The 18,684-nt window shown below is 37.1% G+C and overlaps 3 protein-coding genes across 7 annotated transcripts; 1 reads left to right on the top strand and 2 right to left on the bottom strand.

Annotated features, from left to right (window-relative positions):
* Positions 1–935: 935 nt before the first annotated feature.
* On the bottom strand, positions 936–5,174 carry LOC125200728 (homeobox-leucine zipper protein HDG11-like). 2 transcript variants are annotated; one of them, XM_048098474.1, is made up of 11 exons: positions 4,960–5,174; positions 4,700–4,860; positions 4,200–4,317; positions 3,910–4,098; positions 3,355–3,825; positions 3,167–3,268; positions 2,880–3,095; positions 2,622–2,799; positions 2,104–2,366; positions 1,867–1,956; positions 936–1,719 (listed from the first exon to the last, which is right to left on the bottom strand). In XM_048098474.1, exons 2-11 carry the CDS (start codon positions 4,816–4,818, stop codon positions 1,306–1,308), a joined length of 2,160 nt encoding a protein of 719 aa, XP_047954431.1. In that variant the 5' UTR covers positions 4,819–4,860; positions 4,960–5,174; the 3' UTR covers positions 936–1,305. The 2 variants fall into 2 exon arrangements, with proteins under 2 accessions (XP_047954431.1, XP_047954429.1); XM_048098472.1 differs by having other exon boundaries at positions 4,700–5,174.
* A 3,605-nt stretch (positions 5,175–8,779) lies between these two features.
* On the bottom strand, positions 8,780–15,758 carry LOC125200726 (putative receptor-like protein kinase At5g39000). 4 transcript variants are annotated; one of them, XM_048098468.1, is made up of 13 exons: positions 13,251–15,758; positions 12,907–13,157; positions 12,704–12,821; positions 12,288–12,531; positions 12,031–12,163; positions 11,837–11,923; positions 11,605–11,732; positions 11,337–11,405; positions 10,897–11,026; positions 10,415–10,664; positions 10,187–10,343; positions 9,990–10,085; positions 8,780–8,982 (listed from the first exon to the last, which is right to left on the bottom strand). In XM_048098468.1, exons 1-12 carry the CDS (start codon positions 15,736–15,738, stop codon positions 9,992–9,994), a joined length of 4,149 nt encoding a protein of 1,382 aa, XP_047954425.1. In that variant the 5' UTR covers positions 15,739–15,758; the 3' UTR covers positions 8,780–8,982; positions 9,990–9,991. The 4 variants fall into 4 exon arrangements, with proteins under 4 accessions (XP_047954425.1, XP_047954427.1, XP_047954426.1 ...); XM_048098470.1 differs by having other exon boundaries at positions 10,415–10,523; XM_048098469.1 differs by lacking the exon at positions 8,780–8,982 and having other exon boundaries at positions 8,995–10,085.
* Positions 15,759–16,642: 884 nt separating this feature from the next.
* On the top strand, positions 16,643–18,249 carry LOC125212996 (mitochondrial import inner membrane translocase subunit TIM14-2-like). The gene is made up of 4 exons (XM_048113325.1): positions 16,643–16,799; positions 16,884–16,929; positions 17,627–17,796; positions 17,900–18,249. The coding sequence occupies exons 2-4, from the start codon at positions 16,927–16,929 to the stop codon at positions 18,054–18,056; spliced, it is 330 nt and encodes a 109-aa protein (XP_047969282.1). The 5' UTR covers positions 16,643–16,799; positions 16,884–16,926; the 3' UTR covers positions 18,057–18,249.
* The last annotated feature ends 435 nt before the right edge of the window (positions 18,250–18,684 follow it).

Below are 18,684 nucleotides of genomic sequence, written 5' to 3'. Positions count from 1 at the left end.
TGCACCATATCTTCTTTACATTTGTCAACATTTAGTATTTTATATCAATATAAAACATCATTATGCATTAGTACTGACGACATGGTTTAAGTAGTGATCGATTTTAAACACGGCATGGTTTAAGTAGTGATCGATTTTAAACACGGTTTCATTTACTTGGATTATGATTTACTCCAAACACTTTCACAACTTATAATCTATGAAGAATAGATGTGATTAAATATTAACTAGCTTAATCTGTCAACTTGTCAATGCTGCATATTAAAAATGTCAACACGATGACATTAGTATGTCAATATAAATTTAGTTGACATACCTACATCTTTGCATTGACATTTAAATATATATGTCTACACAAATACATAAGTATGTCAACCATGTCAACTTGGATTTATATTGACATACTAATGTCATGATATTAACATTTTTATATGCAAAGTTGAAAAGTTCACAAAATTAGTAAATAAAGCTACTTATCAGCCTAATAAGACTCTTTATAAGAATTACTGAATCTTACTCCTATAAACTTTTGAAACATTTTTATCTATAAGCTCAATCATGTAAATACTTTCGACATACTATGACTAAACGAATGAACGAACAAACACAACCGATCGACTCAAGACACACGCTTAATAAAAATTGTGTCACCATCAATCATTAAAAGCGCCATCCATGGAGTGTACTACCACCAAACCTAAGATAGGATCTTCCCCCCTCTTCCAAAATGCGACTCTTAAGCCACACATTTTAATGAAGGGGTGAGTTGGAGTTAGTTATATTGATTGCAACAATCAACCTATCCCATCTAATCTATCCATCTAAATCTATGTCTATCAACACATACACATTTATATCTACATATCTACACACACTCTGTCAATGTTATTGCGCCCACTCTTGTAAACTCATGGCTGTCTTAATTCCTACACCCATGGACCACACATGAAACACATTGTTCATTAAATGAGAAATCCATCCATACACACATGCAACACATCTCTATTTCAACAATTGCAATTTAATTCAATTAAGTACTACACAAATCCTTTTTTCTCTAATTCAAGAAAATTCTAATTTGAAGAAGTCAATACCCGAACCATACCTACTTTCCCTCAACTTGGATTTGGAAAATTCCAAACAAACCCTAATTGAAGGAAAGCATGAAACGGTGCGTTCTTGACTCCTATTTTTTTTCAAAGTAAAAAAAAAATGAAGTGGGACAAAAAAAGTAGCAAAAAAAAAAACATTCTGATCACTCATTCGAATAAGCCCTGTCCAGGGCTTATTCGAACGGTCGGGGATCTAAGACGAGGAGCAATTCATGGCCGCTTTGATCTGATGGACGGTGTTGCTTATGAGGTTGTTGACCGTGTTGACCGTCTCGGGGCTGATCCTTGCTGTCTGCGTGTTGCTGACTAGGATTTGGAAGACGACCGTCACGAGGGACCCGGACGATAATGACCTGGCAGCGGGGTCCGTGTTGGAGCTAGTGGAGGCCCCGTCGCCACCTCCCACTGGGAAGGAGTCAGGCCCACTGCTGCCATCGGGGGAGATCGTGAATCCTGAGGGAAGCAGGGGGATGAACGATGTCTCCTCACCGCTCATCGCGAGGTGGATCGACGGGAGATCCACGGGGCAGTAGACCACTAGTGAGCCTGATGAGTCTAGGCAGCTCTCTTGGAGTATCAACATGTTGTTTTGGCTAGTGTTTAAGGCCTGTTTGGTCAAATATAATCAATTAAAAACGTAATTTTTTCATAAAAACTATACTGCTACTAAATTTACAATAAATTAACTCCTAGAACTAAATATAGTCAATATTATATGAGAATTAGAAATTAATTTAAGGCCTAATAAAATTACCCTAAGAACAGAGATGCAGTTGCCTGGATGAGAGCCATTAGCAATGTGGGCAATTTCTTGAACTGGATTTTGATTTGAGAGGACATCCCACTACACAAAAATCACAAAAAATTAAGAACATAATTGTGCAATTTCAATACATTACACACACACACACTCACACTTAACCTTTTTATCTTGTAACAAATTTCTGCGTCCGCCCTTAATTTAGATTAAATTAAGACGAAGATTACGTACCTGAGGGCGGGTGCGCTCGTCCCTGAAGAAGTTGAAGACGGCGTGAGGGGGGACGGGGAGCCATATAGTGGCGGCCGCGCTGAGCACCATGCGGTTCACCTGGTCGGCACTGCTGTGGAGCGTTGCCCGGACCTCGAGCTCGTTTGACCCGATTAGGGTTGTCAATTGCTGCCCACTCGAGGGATTGATGCTTGCACACAAATTGTTCACCATTCTCTGAGCAAGCTTCATCATGCTTCTAGTACCTTCTGGTGATGGAATGGCTGCCAAAAAACATCACAACAAATCTTACACTTAGACAACACATACACCACACAATTTTGCTAAAACACAACAATTTTCACACTTACACCACAAATTTTCCAAAACACACAAAAAATTACACTTAGTCAACATGTACACACTTTTGCCAAAACACACAACAAATGTTACACTAAGATAGCATATACACATAGCATATAAACAACACAAAAATTGTAAATTTGGATGAAATGATTAGAAATATGACTTAGAAATACCTCCAAGCTCACGGTTTGAATTTCCAGCCACCATCAAGCAAGCAATTCTTTCACACATTCTCTGCAAATTTGAAAGCCACCTCTCTGCACCAAAGGCTAATCCACTGTAGATTAGGTCTCTATACAGCCTGTGGACCGGGGATTTATCCTCGACTTCCCAGTGCTCGATCCAAGTGACCTAAAAAAACTCACTGTCATTAACCGAAGACATGCACACGAAGATAGAATTTCACTAGAAAATTCGAGATGAGGGCAAACCTTGGAGTAGCCATTAGGCATTTTCTGTATCAAGCATCCGGAAGGAAGCCTGTGAGACTTGCACGAAGAAGACGAGAACTGGCTTTCTTGGTTGGGGATATCGTAAGAGACGTCGACAATAGCCCATGATCCGGCTTCAATCTGCTGAACAAAGCGTAGGAAGTAGAGTTTTCGAGTTGGGACTAATGCTGAGAGCACTTGTAGCTCTCCATACATCTGCCACAATGCAGTGTTTTAGACTTTGCAATAACATACACACACACATATATATATAGTAAAGTAAATACCAATTGTAATGAGCCACTATGGCTTCCTAGCATCCCAGAAGATATCACTTCAATAGTCCTTTCCCTTGACACAATTGCAGGAAACAGCTCCATCCATTTATTCTTCCATTCCAACACACAAACAAAACAGAAATCAATATACAGATATCAATTAATAACAAAAAACTGAAATCACACAGCCAACTTACAGAATTAACAAACATGTCAACCAAAGCCAGGTCATTCATGGTGACAACTCCTGAGCTTCTGGAAGCTTCTGTTCTAACACCAGGGTTCTTCAAGTGGCTATTAGGCCTCGGAAAAGCTCTCTCGTAGCTCTCGAGATTGAGGAGCTCACCGCCATCCGGTGCAGACTTGATCCAAAGCATCATCTCATTGTCCTGCAGCAGCCTGATCAGCTCATCCATGGCTCTGGCCGCTACATCGGCCATGAGGGCCTTGTCCGCATCGGAGATGTTGGCCAGAGGGAATGGAGCTAGCCCCAACGAGCTCCGGGGGAGGAGATCAAGATCAAGAGAAGGGCAAGGCATCCCATGCCCATGTCCACCAAAACTGGCCATTGATAAATCCAATGAAGAGACATGAATTGGCTGCACCGGCGGCAGTTGGGAAATGGGGCGGCCCATGTACTTGGCTGCAATGCTTGAAACTCTGTCAAGCTGAGAAAAGATGAAGATGAAGATAAAGATTAGATTTTTATGATCGGAAAGTGATTGATTGAGATCTCGAGAGTGGCAAAAAACCTCTTCTTTCAACTGGGCGTTTTCCATTCGGAGTTTTTGCTCGTCGAAGTAGGAATCCTCGGTGACAGGAGGGCCACCGCAGGAGGGGCAGATGACGTTTCTGAGGGCTTCTCTCATTGCTATGTTTTCGCAGCGGATTCTGTCGTTGTCTGCTCTTAGTGTGCAGTTGTCTGCTCTTTCATGCTGTGCCTGAAATAGGAAAAAAAAATGAAGATAACATCCAATCCAAGTTGTAGTAATCTTAGCAAGATCGAAACTTTGAGATTGTGGTTTTGATTTTTCGAGGGAACCTTCATTTGAGTCCTTCGATTTTGGAACCAAAATTTGATCTGCCGTGGATGAAGGCCTAATTCTCTGCTCAACTGATTTCTTGTCTTCTCATCTGGATGAGCACACTCTTTGAACATCCTAAAAAAAACATACCCATTTCAAAAAAATCGTTTCTTGATGCTTTTTAACATAAGTATAATCGAACTTTAAAATACCAATTTCGAAAAACAATTAAAATAAAATAGTTTCTTGATTGTTTTTCCTAGTATACTCGAACCACTAAAATATCATTTCATAAAAATCGTTTCTTGATGCCTTTTTCCTTGGCATATTCAAATAACAAAAATACCCATTTCAAAAAAATCGTTGCTTGATGCTTTTTCATAGGTATACTCGAACAGCTAAAATACCCATTTAATAAAAATCGTTTCTTGATGTTTGTCAATCGTGGTGATGCAAGTGCATGGTGATAGAGTTGCAAAAGATGAAGTTTTTGGGAGAGAAAAAGGGAAAATCTTACGATTCAAGCCTCTGAATTTGGTTGGCGGTGTGCCGATGGTAGCGCTTCTTCCTCCTCTCGGAGGCGTCATGAGGGTCGCCGCCGCTGGAGCCGCCGCCGCCGCCGCTGCTGAACTCCATGGGTGAGGCTCCGAAGAAGAAGAAGAGATGAAAGCAGCAGCACTGCAATAAATACTAGTAGTAGTATATTCCCATAATACAACTGTAGCAATAGCCAATTTATTTCCCTAACAAATTAAATCAAGAAAAGCGAAAACCCACCAAAAAAGTTATGGTAAGAAGATGGGGAAATGAGAGAGAAGGAAAAGAGAAGAATATCTGGGATTTGATATGGAAAATGATATGAAGTTTAGGGAGTGGATTTTGGAGTTATTGCAGCATCTGTCAAGGCACAAGCCATGTTTTCATTATTTGGAAGTGTAACGCCACACAAGATATATACATACACACATGTGTGTGTGTATGTATATGTAGGGTGGGGTGGGTGTAGGTGGGGTGGAAATGAAGGGATTCTTGGAGGGTGGGAGAGGATGGTGTGGAGTAATTAAGGGAGCCAAAGAGAAGTGAAGAAGAATGGAATTGAGAGATGAAAAGCCAACCCATAAATCATTCATAATAATAACTACTACTACTATTGCACTATGTCTACGTACACGCACAACACACACTGCCCACTCAATATGTTACACATTAATGTGTGTGTGTGTGTGTGGTGTTGTAACCGACGGATTAATGGTTTTCTGATCACACGGTGAGAGAAAAAAGGGTTGCAATAAAGAGGGAGTGGGGGTTGGGGGTGGATGGGATTCTTGTAATATGAATTCAAATAGGAGAGATGAGCTATATACACATATATATGTGTGTATGTGTGTGTGTCAGTGGGTGTAAATTAGTTTGAAATGTTATTTTGTTGATTAGTATAGTGTATTTTGTGGTACTACTAGTTACATGTATTATGTGTGTGTGTGTGTGTAGAAATTGGTTTGAAATGTTGTTTTGTTGAATAGTAGTGTATTTTAAGGTACTACTAGTATTAGTTACTTGTATTATATGTGTATATATGTGTGTCAGCGTGTGTAAATTTGTTCGAAATGTTATTTTGTTGATTACTATACTAGAATCTATTTTGTGGTATCAGTTACCTGTATGTGCATGTATGTGTGTCAGTTTGTTTAAATTGGTTTGAAATGTTATATTGTTGATTATGTGTGTGTGTGTCGGTTTGTGTGAATTGGTTTGAAATGTTATTTTGTTAATTAGTAGTATAGTGTATTTTATGGTATTAGTGATTTTGGTTGAGGCCATGTTATTTTATGGTATTAGTGATTTTGGTTGAGGCCATGTTAATGTGTTACAATTAATATATGTATGTGAGTAAACAATGCCATGTGTGTAAATCCATGTTAAGAATGATATATGTATGTAAATAAACAATGATAGTAGTATGTATTTTGTTGACTGATATTATTATATCTTGTGGTATCAGTGATTTTGTTTGAAACCATGTTTAGTAATGGTGTTACAATTAATATATGCACGTAAATAAACTATGAGAATAATACCTGCAATAAGTATTTTAATTTAGTGACTATATTCAAATTTTGAAGACTATGCTACATAAGTGTGCATCCATCTTTAGAAGAAATTAAGGTGTTGCATATGAATTTGATAATATTGAATATCGAAAAATTTATGTACATGAAATTGAAGTAATACTCTATATCTATTTCTCTCTCTTGTTTTGATTTGGTTGGATTTTGAAAACACACAGAAAAACATTAAGAGAGAGAAAGGACAAGCGTTAGTAGTTAGTGGTGGATGGAAAATGATAACTCACCATTAACAGATATTAATGCCGGTGGCGCCGCCGCCTGCGGAAATTTGCCGGCGGAGTGACCGTTTTGCCCTTCATTTCTTGCTCTGATTTTTTGGCATTGGTATTAAAGTTTACACCTTTCTCGAGAATGAATGCCAAAATAAATACAACCAAGAAAATAAAAAGTGTGAAAAAGGCAAATGGATGAATTCTGGTTAATTTCGTAACTTTTAAAATGTGAGAAACGCAAATTGATGAATTTTGGTTCATTCCGTAGCTTTTAAAACCGGCTGTAAAAATCGTGAATTTTAATAAGTTTCTCAATTTATACATAAGGTTTAATTTGGATGAAACCATATCTAATGTGGCATCCAAAAAAGTCTACGAGGATAAAATCATCAGTGAATTTTACAATTTTTCATTTACCAAATAATTCAACTATGCCATCAATTTAAAACATTTACACGTTTAAATGAACGACATGTCACAAAGTGGAAATCAAAACGTTTCGTCATGAAATTGAGAAAATTGTTAATATTCATAATTTATGCAACTGATTTTAAAAGTTATTGGAAATAATCGAATTTGACTAGAAATCAATTAATATAAGAAAAGAATTATTTCTTGAAAATAGTCAAAGCTTTAGTCAGTGTTGGCTCTACGTACAACTCCTCGTGGCGTTTAATGAAATAATGATATTAGTAATTAACAATTACATAAATGAAGCATTTGAGAATTAAAAAAAAAAAAGAACATTACGAAATGGTCATATTGATATAGGTATAGAATTTATATGGTGCCTTAAAGTTATAGGTTTTTAAAAAAGTACGTACACAATAATTATAAAAATAATCATTTGGATATTAAATTATTGCAAATTAATAGCTCCATGCGGATTTATTTTTTCCTTGTTTTTTTAATGAAATTAAAGGCAGGAATGCACTTTGTTAATATGTTGGCTTCATAATGAACGTAATCTTCAAATACAATCATACTGCAATTTAATTTGCTGATTTTATAAGCTTTTAAACTTGCTAGGGTTTTAGTCATAATAACCATTTATACCATAGGCTATTTCACACATCCTTGTACATTTAAAAGATGAAAAAGATGTTTTGTGCAGTATTATCACACATTATTTTCAATTCTTCATAATATTTCAATTTTGTATTTAAATATACCATATAAAAAAAGGTTGGTTTACCGACGGTAAATAGTGTTATTGATGGAATAACCGTAGTCTGTCGCTTAAAAAATAATCGACATGTTAAATTACTACAAATAATTTCAGTCAGTAACCAGTCGCTAACACTATCTACCGACGAGAAATTAGGAATTACCACCGAAAATTTCAATCGGTAAAATCGTTTTTTTTTGTAGTGATACGATCATAGGCTTATAACACTATAATCTTAAAGGGGAGGATAACATATTATTATGGATGTAGGTGGAGCAGTCTGGATGTTACGAATAGTGAAAGTCTGTTAACTGAAAGTATCACTTACGGATTTAATTGATCCTATATTATTTTAAGAAATGTGATCAAGGATTTATATTTCTCACCTTTTTTTTCAACTAACTGAATGTCTAAATCCATTAAAGTACTGATATTAGTACAATTTTTACTTTAATATTCTCATTGAAACATCGGTTTACTCTTAATTATTTTAATTAATATTGACATATTAATGTAAATTGAATGACATGCAATGTCTTTTTCTTGAAAAGAAAATTAATAGTTTGACAAATAAAGGTTGAAGATAAGAACAGTAAGCCTAATGATCAACTGTTGATATGCTAATATGACAGCATTAAAGAAGATAATTAATTATCAATTAATTTTTCAGTTGTCAGCAATTTGGCAGGCCCAATTCTTTTTCCCTTTGAAAAATACTTCATGCATTAATACATATCTAGATTGGTACACGAAAATGAAATTGGTCTAATATTTTGATAGCATATCTAGATATAAATCGAGAGTAAAGTTGACATAAAAATCAAGACTTTACTAAAGTTTTGATAGGCTGGATTATTTAGTGTAAAATTATATTTTTGTCCTTCCCAAATTCCCACCAGTTTATTATGCCCAGAAACCAACGGCCATTTTTCCCTGACCACTCCGCCGCCGAGAGGGAGAGGAAGGGATATACAGGCAGGAGCGGACGCAGAAAAAAATATTAATAATTAAAGGCTGTAATTTATAAGTTTTATGTTAAAGTATATTTTTGGATTTTTTAGATTATTTTTAAAGACTTTTACATAATAATTTACATTAAATGTAGATAAATTTAAAAATTTATAAAAGAAAAAAGTTAAAAAATAATTTTATTAAGGGTTTTAGCACCACCTCCCATCCACATGGTTCCACCCATGTACACGGGCCACCGAGCTCTCCTCCTACCACCAATATTGTCTCGCTTCATCACCGATCAGAATATCACAATCTCTTTCTTCTTTATCGCGAGTTACTGATAAAATCTCAAAATGGAGAGATAAGGAAACATAAGAGGAGCAATGAATTGAAAGTAGTAGCAAACATGAAACTCGGGCCAACGCTGGTCAATGTGTTTAAAAAGAGGAGGCTACCAAACAGCAATATTGGGTCAAGATTAATAATCTAATCTTGGCCTAATACTCTACGAAACAGGATCAATTCTGGCTCGTTGACGTAGTAGTTGTGTGTATATGAACTTAGATCACCAGATAACATTATATTAATTCTTTCTAAAACGAAAATCTTATTATCCATTTTCAATAAAAAATCTGTATCAAGGGTAGTTATTTTTAAATATAACAATATGATTTTAATAAGTATAATGTCAGTTATTATGAATTTTTATAGTTGGGCCTTTTCAAAGCGGATCCACCTTTCATTCTATTTGGGCCTTCTTCTAGCCCAATAACTAGTGTGTCAACATTAGCATCTACTAGGGGCATATCTATTCATAGCCTTCATATATTTAATCAAGACATAAGCATTATTCAAGTTATATATTTGTGCTTCTAGCCTCCACTATGGTACTATGGATACCCCTAACAAAATATTCCCCCACAATTTTTATATTAAAAGAAATATAAGAAAATTTAACAAGATCTCACACTCCACACCTACTTGTTGGTGGGAAACGAAAACGTCTTATCAACTAAGTTGCACTTCATTGTCCCTATAGGACAGTTTTCAATGTACAATATACTCCCTCCGTCCGTGATTAAATGTCCCATATTTGATTGGCACGCGTTTTAAGAAATTATTTGACTTTATGTAGTAAAGTGAGTAGAAAAGTTAGGAGAATGTGGAACCTACTTTTATATATTGTTTTTATAACAAGATGTGAGTGAAATGAGTTAGTGGAATGTATGTCCACTTACCAAATATAGTAAAAGTGAAATGGGACATTACAAAAAAAAGAAAAATGGAACATTTATTGGCGGATATACGAGCACACAGAAGAGCATGCAGAGTTAGAAGATTTACCATCATGGAGAGTGATTACTTCGTAGTTTCTTTCCGTGTCTCCAGGAAGCTTGAATACGTCGAGCTGCGAGCTTTCTCCAGTGAGGCGATATATATCTGTACCATGTTACGTGCATTATTGCATAACTCATAGTATCATAGTGTGATTGATTATCCGATTGGTGCGAAGAACAGAAAGTATGTGAGAGAATGGTCACCTTGCAGCCCATTTGATGCGCCTGGCATCAATGAATCTAGCAAAAAGGCAGACAACTTGTTCCAGATCCACATCTTGCAATACCAATGCTTCTACATTTGTCAAACATCGAACTAGACTGTCGCTTAAAGTCGGTCCAGCACTCATGCCTCCTCCACCTGTATGTGTGTGTGAGATAGAGAGACAGACTCCACAATGTTTGATCAATGAATGAAAATAGGGGTTGAACCTGTATTCACTAAAGAGTTTTCGAGGCAGCCAGGAAGGAGTGTTTCTCCACAACAATCCCCTTCCGACAAGAGACAAGTAGTAAATTCATCCACAAAGCTGATCTCCATCTTTCCTTGAATTATGAAAACAATCTTATTGACACGACTACCGGGATAAAGTATTGTGTTCCCTCTCACATATGTTTTTGTTCTTAGCCTTTCACATATAGCATCTATTACTCGTTGATCCAAAAACCGTAAAAGGTGGAGCTGCCATGACCAGGATACATAGGAAACAATAGGTCAAGGATAGCCTTGTACTAGAAAATCAAACTCAAGCTTAATCAAGACAGTGCAGACTTCAGACTTTGATTCTTATTCTTACACCAGACAGAATCAGTTCATAATATTGGTCAATGAATCATTGAGCTCTTCTGAGGCATAATTTCACTTGTTCATCACCAGATTATTGAATTTATTATTCTGAAACAGTGGAACTTACGTTCTTAACAAATCCGTGGAGATGATGACGTATATCCCTTTGAAGGTTTTCTGGTAACTTCTCCATCAGCAAATCTTCATTGAACATACTGGTGGCAGCCCAATTAAGACGCTCGGCTTCTCGGACTTGCCTGCAAGGAACATACTTCTAAGGGGATTAAGAGCTGACCAAAATTTGACCAAACTTCGTGATTTTAGCTATTAAAACTTTGACAAAAACAAGTTATGCTTTTCTATCGAGAAAAGTATCCTTGTAGTCTTGCTAAAAGTTGTTATGCTTTTAGATGAATGAAAAATAAGCTTATATGCTGTCAAAAGTTCTACCACATTTATGAAATATTGCACCCCCAATGATGTATAAATGCTTATAGAAACATGTATCGACTATCGAGTGAAAATGAAACTTGAGTTGATAGTAAGACACGAGAGGATAAGAACAACCTTCTTAGTTCATCTGGAAAGCGACAGTGGTTCATCCATTGCTCCACATAACGACGCGTTTCTAACTTTCTGAGCAGAGAATTTCATTCACCCATTAATCAAAGTTAGTTTTTACAACTTGAGAACATGTATGTTTAACAGATAAAAAGAACTAAAAGATACTATTACAACATAAGATCTTTGACACTCTTTTCTATTATCAGGGTCATTTAAATGGGCTTGATGACTATAGCAAGATGTTTAATCTGATTTAAGGAAAGCGTCTTACAAATTTGATGCTTGACCAGTATGATTTGATGCACTATTCAGCAGAGGTTGGAGAGCTTTTACTACAACGCTCATATTTGGACGGAAACTGGCTTCATATTGCACACACGAGATAGCAAGTGAAGCCATCTGTTTTATTGAAAAATATCAGAATTATGGAGCAACGACATATCTGCAGTTTGACCCATCACAAACATAAAATTCTATTTATGTAGAAAATATAAGTGAATCACCTTAGAAACTGCCTTAAAAGGGTAGTCTCCTTTCATTCTAACATCAACATAGTCCTTTACCTTGTCTTCAATAAGATTTTTCATTGCCTGGTTCACAATCTGTTGGATCAACTACTAGCTGGATGGAAAATAGACTAAATAGATTTGCTCGACAAATATACCAAAGGAAACATTATCATGATGAAATTGCATACCCATGTCACAAGATCCGGCTCTCCACCTGTCTGTGTATTACCAACAGGTTTACGTCCAGTTAGAAGTTCTAGAAGTACAACGCCAAAGCTGTAAACATCACTCCTCCAGCTTTGCTGGCCACTAGTAATGAATCTACCACCACAAAAAAAGGAAAAAAAGAAAAAGAACCTCTAACCCGGTGAAAAATGTACACATTGAATTTGAAACCCCTAGCCAATTAACTTGATCTACGAAAAAGACTAAGAAAAGAGCTTACTCAGGAGCATGATAACCAGAGGAATTAAGGCGAGTGCCAGGAGCTTGATTTGAAAGATCACAATCAGAGATCTTAGCAACTCCATAGTCATCGAAAATAAGAACGCTGCTGGATTTGATATCCCCATGAATCTGTCCCTTCAAATGGATGTACTCTAGCCCTTTTGCAGCTCCAACAGAAAATTTAACTCTCTGAGGCCACGGCAGAGCTTGACCCGGCCCTGAACCCCTGATACCTTTTCGTCCTGTATCGACAAATAAATAAATGGGCTCAAGAAAAGAAATATGTGTAACCTCTGTAAATGCGTGAATTCGGTAGCAAAAAGAAGCTAATGTGAGTGAACATAATGAAGCTTATGAGAGGATATTCAATACTCTCAAATTAGTCACAAATAAACTATGGCAAACATAACTCACCATGGAGAATATCATGCAAGGAACCATTTGGAGCAAACTCATAAGCCAAGGCTCGCAAACCACCATCTACACAATAACCAAGCAGCTCAACCACATTTTTGTGCTTTACTGTGGAAACCTGCATAACCATATATTAAAAAATGTACTCTTAGAGAACTCATATGCATGTATCTATATCAATAAGTACAGTTTTACTATCAAACCTGTGCTAAAAGTACTTTGTCTCCCTGATTGCTAGAATTGAGCTTTTTTATTGCAGCAGCCAGTCCACTTTTGAGTACTCCATGGTATACCTTTCCACTCGATCCCTCACCAATAAGAGACTTGACATCAAAATCATCAGTAATCTCTGCTAATTCATCTAGTGGGATAGTGGCAGGAACATTGTTATGCAACATATCCATAGAATGTTTGTAGTTTTTCATTGTTTCCGTTGCACGATCTTCATAATTGCCTACAAGAGTTATAGTAGTAAAGTTTGTGAACTAATATAATATGTGAAGAAGAAGTGTTGTAGTCCATTTTATCTATCTCCATAACTGCATACCAGATGGTTTAACTCTACTCCAAAATGCATCCCATGGCCTAAGTCGTGATGGTCTCTGTGACGTGGATTTTCCCCAATCTTCTCTTTCATATATAGGTGGAGGCTTAATATTAACAAATCCGATTCTGTTAGTTTGCTCTTTGGGACTGGGTGCATTCTGCTCGAGCTGCTGAGCATTAATTGACAAGTTAGCTTCTTTGTTGGATGAGTGGGGATCATTAACATTCTGTGGCATGGATTTTGAGGTATCCTGCTGCTTAAGAGCATACTCAAGCTGTAGCACGACTTGAGCCATTGTTGGCCTTTCCCTTGGATCATCATGCAAGCATCTTTCAGCAACCTCAATAAATGCCTTTAGGCTATCTTCTGAGATTTCACCCATTAGATCTGGAGCTACAATTTGGTCAGATTTTCCCTTGCTAATATTTTCTCGAGCCCACTTAGTCAGCAGCAATTTATCCTCTCCGACCCCTGCATCCACAGCCGGTCTTCCACAAAGTACTTCCAGCAAAACCACCCCAAAAGAAAATGTGTCACTTTTCATTGTTAGTTTACCTGTGGTGTAATAATTTGGGTCTAAGTACCCAAATGTACCCTTAACTTTTGTGCTAACATGAGTATGAGTATGTGATGTTCTCATATTCATGTGCCTAGCCAAGCCAAAGTCTGCCACCTTGGCTACAAATTTCTCATCAAGGAGAATATTTGAAGCCTTAACATCCCGATGTATGAGTGAGTGGCCAGTGTGAAGATAGTCCAGTCCTCGACCAGCTCCTATGCATATAGTAAGGCGCTCTTTCCACGTTAGAGACGAGCACTCAACACCCTTCCTCGAAAGTTTGTAAAGGTGGTCACTCAATGTTCCATAGGCCATGTAATCATAAACGAGAATCATTTCTCTACGGTCATAGCAGTAGCCAATCAGGGACACCAAATTAACATGTCTGAGCTCAGTTAGTGTTTCAATCTCTGTCAAAAATTCTCTTTGCCCTTGGTTCGAATTTGATCTCAGTCGCTTTATGGCCACTGTCACTTGCCCATTGTCAATGCGGCCTATATAAACTTTGCCAAATCCTCCCCTTCCAATGAGATGTGCATCGCTGAAGTTTCTTGTGGCTGATTGGAGTTCAGCAAGTGAAAACCGCCTACAAAGTCGTCCAGCCTTAACTGATGGCATGTTTTTCTCCTCTCTATATCTGACTTCCCATATTAGACGCAATACATGTACAATGGTGTTCACAGAAGCCAGTAATGTAATCACAAAAGTGGAAATCGTATTTCTGTGACCAAGAACTTGATCAAAACTCTGGATAATCCAATTTGATGAACTGAAAGACGAAGGGAAGGGATTTGGACTGGCCAAACTATTGTCAGGGTTACTCAACCTCAAAACTTCAAACCCTTCAAGGATTCCATGTCCATGCATAAGCTTGCCATTGGATTGAAGACAAATGACGATCTCACGCTTACCCTCACGTTTGAGCCCTTTGACCATCACCATGTAGTCCCTATGCCAAGGGATGGAATCTTCATGATCATAATCCCCTTCACTTCTCTCAATATCAGCATCTACAATGACACCATTAATGTAGATTTTGAAAGTAACACCTCTCATCTCTGCCATCTCGAGCCCTAGCTCAGAAAAATGGAGCCTAACCAAATACCTAAATCCCACATCCACCAATGTTCGCCACTCAACACTCTTCACCTTAGCTTCCTTCCTCCGAGAAGCCATCTCCCACGCCCCAAACACGCCATGTGCATCATTAGACGATGAGACAGAGTCCTGTTTCAGATTAACTCTCCTGACTATTTCAAGCACAGTACTATTATCAACATTGATCACAGACTTCCCTACCAATTCAACTCCTACATATCTCCCTCCAAAGTAAGAAACGGCAGCAGGCACCGAGATAATCTCAATGCCATTTATAAAAGCATAAGTATCTACAAATTCACTATTCACAGCATAGAACACTACATCAAACAGTTGATCTGCATCAATGTTCACACAAAATTCCTTCACAAAATAACTCAAACCTAGAGCATCGGCAGTGAGAGAAGCACTGAAATTTCCGAGCAAGGTAAAACCCCCGGCTTCAACTTCGAACAAGTCATTAAACCGTTTAAATCCCCTATACAACGCTGGATTGAAGTGAAGCCGAAGAATTTTCTGACCTTGAGTCACGTTGAACCTATACGAGAATCTGGAGCGAGAGAGCCGCGCAGTCCGGTAAGGAATCGGATGATCACCGGCGCCGGCGCTGGATGTTGAGCTTCGGAACACGGTCTTTTCCCCCTGCAATTGCAGCAGCGGCGGCATGTCGCCGCGCCATACATTGCCGCCGCTTGACTTTGAGCCGCAGTTAACTGAGATAGCATCAATGGCGGCTGAGGCTGAGGCTGAGCTGAGAAGGAGGAAGAAGACTAAGTAGAAGCAAAACGGCGGGAAAATTGCAGTAGAAGTAGCAGCATGCAGATTTTTCATGATTCAACTTTGCTCTTTGATTTTTTGCTTCATTCACTCATTGAAGGTAGTTGGAATTCGGAAATAAATAAAAAACGACTCAGAAAAGTGGAGTAGAAAATGGCAGTTGACTCGACTTTTTTCAATAATTGATAAGAATGTCGTTTTCACTTTTCAGCATATTACTAAAATTTAATACTGCGACTAACGACTAAAATATACATACAACTATTTATCGTGTCGTGTGAATGTACAGATTCATAATTATTGATCACAAATACATTACAGTAGTTTATAATAACTGAAACGAATCCATTTCTACTTTTTTAATTATTTTTTTATTATACACTATATTCCTATTAATGTAGATTGCATTATCCATCAATACTATCTCCGTATTCTCATTAATATTTTATTAATTCCCATTAAAATTTTAACATTCTAAAGTTTCTAGTATTAACTGTACTGTTGCAAATTTTTAAGTAGTTGGATGACTGCTCCTGGCACTTGGGTTGCAGTGGGTACTTTTGGTACCACAAGTCAAAATCTTATCATGACTATTTCTGATTTCTAGCATTGGTACAAAAAGATTTAATGTTTTCCCGGTTTTATATGGTAAAATTGAATTTGTGCCATATGTCTAAAATATCAATATAGATAAAATGTCCACTTAACTAAGTTAAATAACGCCTTATATCTAACTTGCGAATTCATATTTGACACCCAAATCTATTTATCTAATAGTAGTAATAACAAGTTCACAAAAATATTATCATTACATATATATGTGTAAGCAAGCACAATCTTTACTTCAATTTAGCAAAAAATATTTGCTTTTTTAAAAATCAGTGGAAAAATCAAATATTTGTAAATTAACTAGTAAAATTTTAAAAAACAAACCTATACTTGTTCTAGAAGGCACACGAAACCGACACCAAGTCCGAATCTATCTTCTTCATCAAGAAAGCACCTAGCATAAAACTCCGTTTTCCACTTTTCCGTCTCGGAGCTGGAAAATCAACCTAAAAACCAAGGATTTGTATTGAATTCTCTTGCATTCATTTCAAAATTCGATCGCGTTGGTATGCCTCTTTCGGTGTATTCCTCCAAATGTGTTTTGTTAAATGTTTGTATGGATTCTTATGAATTGATTTCTCCATTTTCAGGCCGGGATCGTTTCGTTGCGGCTATTTTCGCATTCTTTATATTATGGTAATTCCCTGCGCATCTTCTGCAATTTTCCCGCGAATTCGAGCTTATTGCTTTGTTTCTCTTGTTATTATTTTTGGTAAAGATAGGAAATGTTTGAGATTGGGGTTAGGGTTTCAAAATTTGAAATTGATAAATTCGATAATCGTATTTTGATTTTGGGCTATTTCTTTGAGATTTTATGCACCTTGTTAAGGTGTGGTGATTGGTGAATGCTTATTGTATTAAATTTTCCCATTTCTGAGCTCGATTTCTGCATTTTAAGTTTCTGGTATTCAGCGAAAATGAAGCATTTGTGTGACCACGTTTCGATTTAATCCAATTATAAACTAAAAACAATTTTAAAAAATCACCTTGCTGAGCTAGGTTGTTGCATTTCTCAACTTAAGGAATGATCATGAACACATTTGTTCTGTTTAGTGCAGAAATTTCTCTTGTTTTGCTGCAAACATTGGAATATTTAGGCTAATTTAAAAAGTTCTTTACTTGTTGAGTGCAAAAGTTGCTCTTGTTCGATGCAAACATTGCAACATTTGGGCTAATTTTGCAGATTATTTACTTCTTTATCTGGTCTTCTTCACTTGTTTTTTGATGCAAACACTGCAACATTTAGGCAAATTTAGAAGGTTCTCTCTCTCTACGTTTCTACACTCACTTTTCAAAATCAAGTCTTTTTCATCCTCTCACCCCCGGTTTGCAGGCATCCGTAGCAGTAGCAGGGGTTGCAGTTGGAGCTAGTGCTCTAGGTGCTAGATACTTGCTAAGGGCATGGCAAGCATTCAAATCCAACCCACGGGCCCGTAATTTTTACCATGGGGGGTTTCAACAAGCCATGAACAGGCGAGAGGCCGCATTGATTCTTGGAGTAAGGTAAAATTTGTTTCTTCTCTAGCTTGCTCGAGCCATGTTGAGTTTTCATTACTTTAATGAAAGATGGGATCTTTATATCTGATATCCGGCTTGATCCGATCAGGGAGCACGTTGCCTTGGAAAAGATCAAAGAGGCTCATAGAAGAGTGATGGTAGCAAACCACCCTGATGCTGGGGGCAGCCATTACCTTGCTTCAAAGATCAATGAAGCTAAAGACATCTTGTTGAAGAAATCAAAGGCGTCTGATTCTGCATTCTGATGGAATCTGCAATAACATGGAGAAATGCTCTGTGACACCATTTTTTGGTGCTGATTGATAATTGGCATTGATTTTGTGATGTGGACATGTTTCTGAGGAGTAGAATATGTTAATGCGAAATATTATTTTTTTGTTTGTATTGATAGAATGTGTAGGAGTTATTTGTGCAGCTAAGAAAGTTGTATTTTCTGTTTGCTGTTTGATCTATATTTCTGTGATTACTTATTGAAAAGTGATCGTCATGATGAAATTTGTGTGTGGTGGCAAGAAATTTAATTTAATTGCCAAAATTGTAACACCCGTCTTTTTAGTACCTTTTCACGTTGAATTTTGTTTTGAGAACGAGCGAGTGATAGACCTTGATTAAAATACTGTCTTTGTTTTGACTAGTTGCGAATGGAAATAGTGGATGCTTGTTTTGGTCATTGATTAATTATGTGGTGAAAATAAACGATGAGTTTGACGTGAGAGTCATCGGTGGAAAATTGTGTCCGTCTATGTACTTGGAATAACACTAAAGTACTTAAAAGAAAACACCACAATTTAATTACTCCCTCCGTCCCGCTTAAGATGACAAGTTTTCCTTTTTAGTCTGTCCCAACTAAGATGACACATTTCCTTTTTTGGT

The sequence above is a fragment of the Salvia hispanica genome, chromosome 1 (genome assembly GCF_023119035.1).
Source record: "Salvia hispanica cultivar TCC Black 2014 chromosome 1, UniMelb_Shisp_WGS_1.0, whole genome shotgun sequence".
NCBI classification, from domain to species: domain Eukaryota; kingdom Viridiplantae; phylum Streptophyta; class Magnoliopsida; order Lamiales; family Lamiaceae; genus Salvia; species Salvia hispanica.
This window is presented reverse-complemented; position numbering and strand designations above follow the sequence as displayed.

Excerpts from the sequence above, each read along its gene's own strand:
- LOC125200728 (XM_048098472.1), bottom strand. The coding sequence starts at position 4,818 with ATGGAGTTCAGCAGCGGCGGCGGCGGCGGCTCCAGCGGCGGCGACCCT. Across the intron at positions 3,826-3,909 it reads ACGCCCAGTTGAAAGAAGAG|CTTGACAGAGTTTCAAGCAT; the intron begins GTTTTTTGCCAC and ends ATCTTTTCTCAG. Across the intron at positions 2,800-2,879 it reads TGCCTAATGGCTACTCCAAG|GTCACTTGGATCGAGCACTG; the intron begins GTTTGCCCTCAT and ends GAGTTTTTTTAG.
- LOC125200726 (XM_048098468.1), bottom strand. The coding sequence starts at position 15,738 with ATGAAAAATCTGCATGCTGCTACTTCTACTGCAATTTTCCCGCCGTTT. Across the intron at positions 13,158-13,250 it reads GAGTAGAGTTAAACCATCTG|GCAATTATGAAGATCGTGCA; the intron begins GTATGCAGTTAT and ends TAACTCTTGTAG. Across the intron at positions 11,733-11,836 it reads CTTTTAAGGCAGTTTCTAAG|ATGGCTTCACTTGCTATCTC; the intron begins GTGATTCACTTA and ends TCAATAAAACAG.
- LOC125212996 (XM_048113325.1), top strand. Across the intron at positions 17,797-17,899 it reads GCATTGATTCTTGGAGTAAG|GGAGCACGTTGCCTTGGAAA; the intron begins GTAAAATTTGTT and ends TGATCCGATCAG.